This window comes from Penaeus japonicus, unplaced genomic scaffold (genome assembly GCF_977035675.1).
Source record: "Penaeus japonicus unplaced genomic scaffold, GWHDUDI00000001_assembly GWHDUDI00000012, whole genome shotgun sequence".
NCBI classification, from domain to species: domain Eukaryota; kingdom Metazoa; phylum Arthropoda; class Malacostraca; order Decapoda; family Penaeidae; genus Penaeus; species Penaeus japonicus.
This window is the reverse complement of record NW_028234414.1, coordinates 36,332,080-36,334,579: the sequence shown is the minus strand read 5'-3', so window position 1 is coordinate 36,334,579 and position 2,500 is coordinate 36,332,080. Positions and strand designations below refer to the sequence as shown.

At 45.2% G+C, this 2,500-nt stretch overlaps 1 protein-coding gene across 7 annotated transcripts in view; it reads left to right on the top strand.

Annotated features, from left to right (window-relative positions):
• The first annotated feature begins 158 nt into the window (after positions 1-158).
• The window catches only part of LOC122265714 (uncharacterized), a 12,959-nt gene continuing 10,617 nt past the window's right edge, over positions 159-2,500 (top strand). For 2 of the 7 annotated variants that reach the window (XM_043035115.2, XM_086542751.1), the window contains exon 1: positions 503-690. Coding sequence is in view for 1 of the 7 variants with exons in the window: in XM_086542749.1 (XP_086398875.1) it covers positions 231-238 (8 nt within the window). In the remaining 6 variants the exon portion in view is untranslated. Of the gene's footprint in view, positions 239-262; positions 316-502; positions 951-2,500 lie in introns of those variants that run through there. The other 5 variants (XM_086542749.1, XM_086542752.1, XM_086542753.1 and 2 more) reach the window with 5 other exon arrangements.

Sequence of the window (2,500 nt, the reverse complement as noted above, 5' to 3'; positions counted from 1 at the left end):
GTCATGGCTATCACTCTGGCAGGTGCATTGCAACGAAGCCTCAGTCAAAAGCCATGGGCCGTGTGTGAGCATATGTGTGTTTACCAGTTGTTGTTGTTGTTTTTTTAACCCCGGCAGAACCACAGGCATTGAGTTGGCTTACTCGAGCACCCGTGTCTGGTTGCAAGCTTTCCGTGATATAGCCATTTATCTCTGCCAAGGGAGAATACCGAGATAAGAGCCCCTTCCTGATGCGCCGGTAAGTCTTGCCGTGTCATTTAGCCACGGACGCTGAGACCCAGCCGGGTAGTCTTCCGGAAGCAGTTCTTGGTTCCGGTGAGAAAAGGGGTTATACGCCGTGTTTCTTTTTCCGGTCGCCGAACTCTCATACCTGCTCAGGGCCGTTTTACGCAACCCCACCTGCCCCACCTGCCCCACCTATCCCCCATCCCCAACCGGGCCTTCTCTTGTCAGAGTGCACGATGTAAGGAGCCAGAAACCCCGATTATTTTTAGTTAGTCGGCAGCCCGCACCAAGGCAAGAAGTGCGCCACTACAGCGTGCGAGAGGTGCTGACACAATTCGAGGCCAGCCAAGAAGCAATGTTTTGATATAAATCAAAACAAGGGATCGGTGTCACAATACATGCTTACTTCAGATGCAGAGTGAGGGTGTCGTAACTCCATCTCGCGAGGGTTGCAAGCTCTACTAGGTAAATCAGTGTTACTGAACTGCGGACTTTCCCCGGGTGCGTTAACGTTAAGCAAGGGAATTACGGGAGCTCTCGGTTCTTGTAATTCTTTTCATACGAAAGCTATGAAAGTCCCTTTGCCTTCTGACCTGCCGTGAACACAGAAAGGAACTTACCTCTGCGGGAGGCGCACCACCTGAGCTCCTCCAAAACCCAGTGCATAGTGTCAATCAAGACTGCTGTTTTCTCTTATATCCGGCAAGAGCTTTAATCCATTCAAGGTGAGTGCAGTGCCGAAGACTGTGACAGGCAACGCCATTCCCATTTGCCATTGCTGAAGCCGAACGTGAATCCTCCTCCACTTCCCTGCTTTGTGTTGAATAGACGTCATATTTTGGAACGTGCAGAACCATTCGGAAAAGGATCCGACCTGTGGTTGGTTCTGCTTTTATGTAAACTTATTTGATTTGATTTTGTCATCACCACGTTTCCAAAATAAGAAAGAAACAATTTAGTTTATAGATCCAGCATTTAAACTGATAATAAATAATACTAGACTGATAACAACTGCAACACATATAAGCAAGTGTTGGATCCCGGATTCCTCAGAAGGAGAGGATAGGGCAGGTTAGGTCATGAGTGGTGGTGGTGGATCCCGGATTCCTCAAAAGGAGAGGATAGGGCAGGTTAGGTCATGAGTGGGCGCCAAGCACCGATGTTAAGGGGGCGTAGCTACCCCAGTGGGAATTTTTAGCATTTTAGACGCATTCTAGATGCAATGTGCTTTTACAATGTCGCCTAAATGGTTAACACTTCTCCATACATTGTGCATTAGTCTGATATGGGAGTGCAATTTATCACACCATGGATCACCCACACCATGGGTCCTCCACTGCACATGGGCATCCTGATAAGCATCCCTGATTATCAAATCAGGGAATTTTGGAATGTGCAGCAGTCACGAAAGACCATCGTAACAGGTGGCATAACGCCAATACTGTTTTCCCTTTCTTCTGTTTGACATGCAAGATGACAAATATTTTCGAACATTGATTTTCTTTTTCTGCTGTCTTTAGTTTTCTGTTCTTAGACCTTCGTTTTTATTTTTTATTTATTTATTTATTTTTATTTGTTGTTTTTATTTAATTTTTTCTTATAGGCTTCTCGCTTATTTCTTTTTTTCTGTAGGATTATTACTAAACGGACAGACTTCCTTTTAACACATCCATCTAACACCCTCAAAGAAAGAACTAACTTCATCTTAAAAATATATATCTATGGCTACATGCCAGAATGCTTCCGGATGATAAGATAATCTTATCAATATCCTCTTCAGTGTAGAGCTTAGTTGCTCTTCCTATTATGGACTCCATCGACCGTGCCTGTTGCCGCCGGCGCGTGACACGTGAAATAGATCGATCAGTTTGGATTAATTTGAACTCTAACGGACATCGTGGACAGCAGTGGACTCTCTTGATTTTTTTTTTTTTTTTTTAGCTGTGTTTAGTATTTTTTCCTATTTTCTCTCTCTGGTTAGTTGTTCTCTTTATCTCTTCACTATGTTACTTTTCTCTCTCTCTCTCTCTCTCTCTCTCTCTCTCTCTCTCTCTCTCTCTCTCTCTCTCTCTCTCTCTCTCTCTCTCTTCCTCCCTCTCTCACTCACTCACTTTCACTGTCACTCACTCTCTCTTCTTCTTCTCCTCCGCCTCTCTCTCTCTCTCTCTCTCTCTCTCTCTCTCTCTCTCTCTCTCTCTCTCTCTCTCTCTCTCTCTCTCTCTCTCTCTCTCTCTCTCTCTCTCTCTCTCTCCCTCCCTCCCTCCCTCCCTCTCTC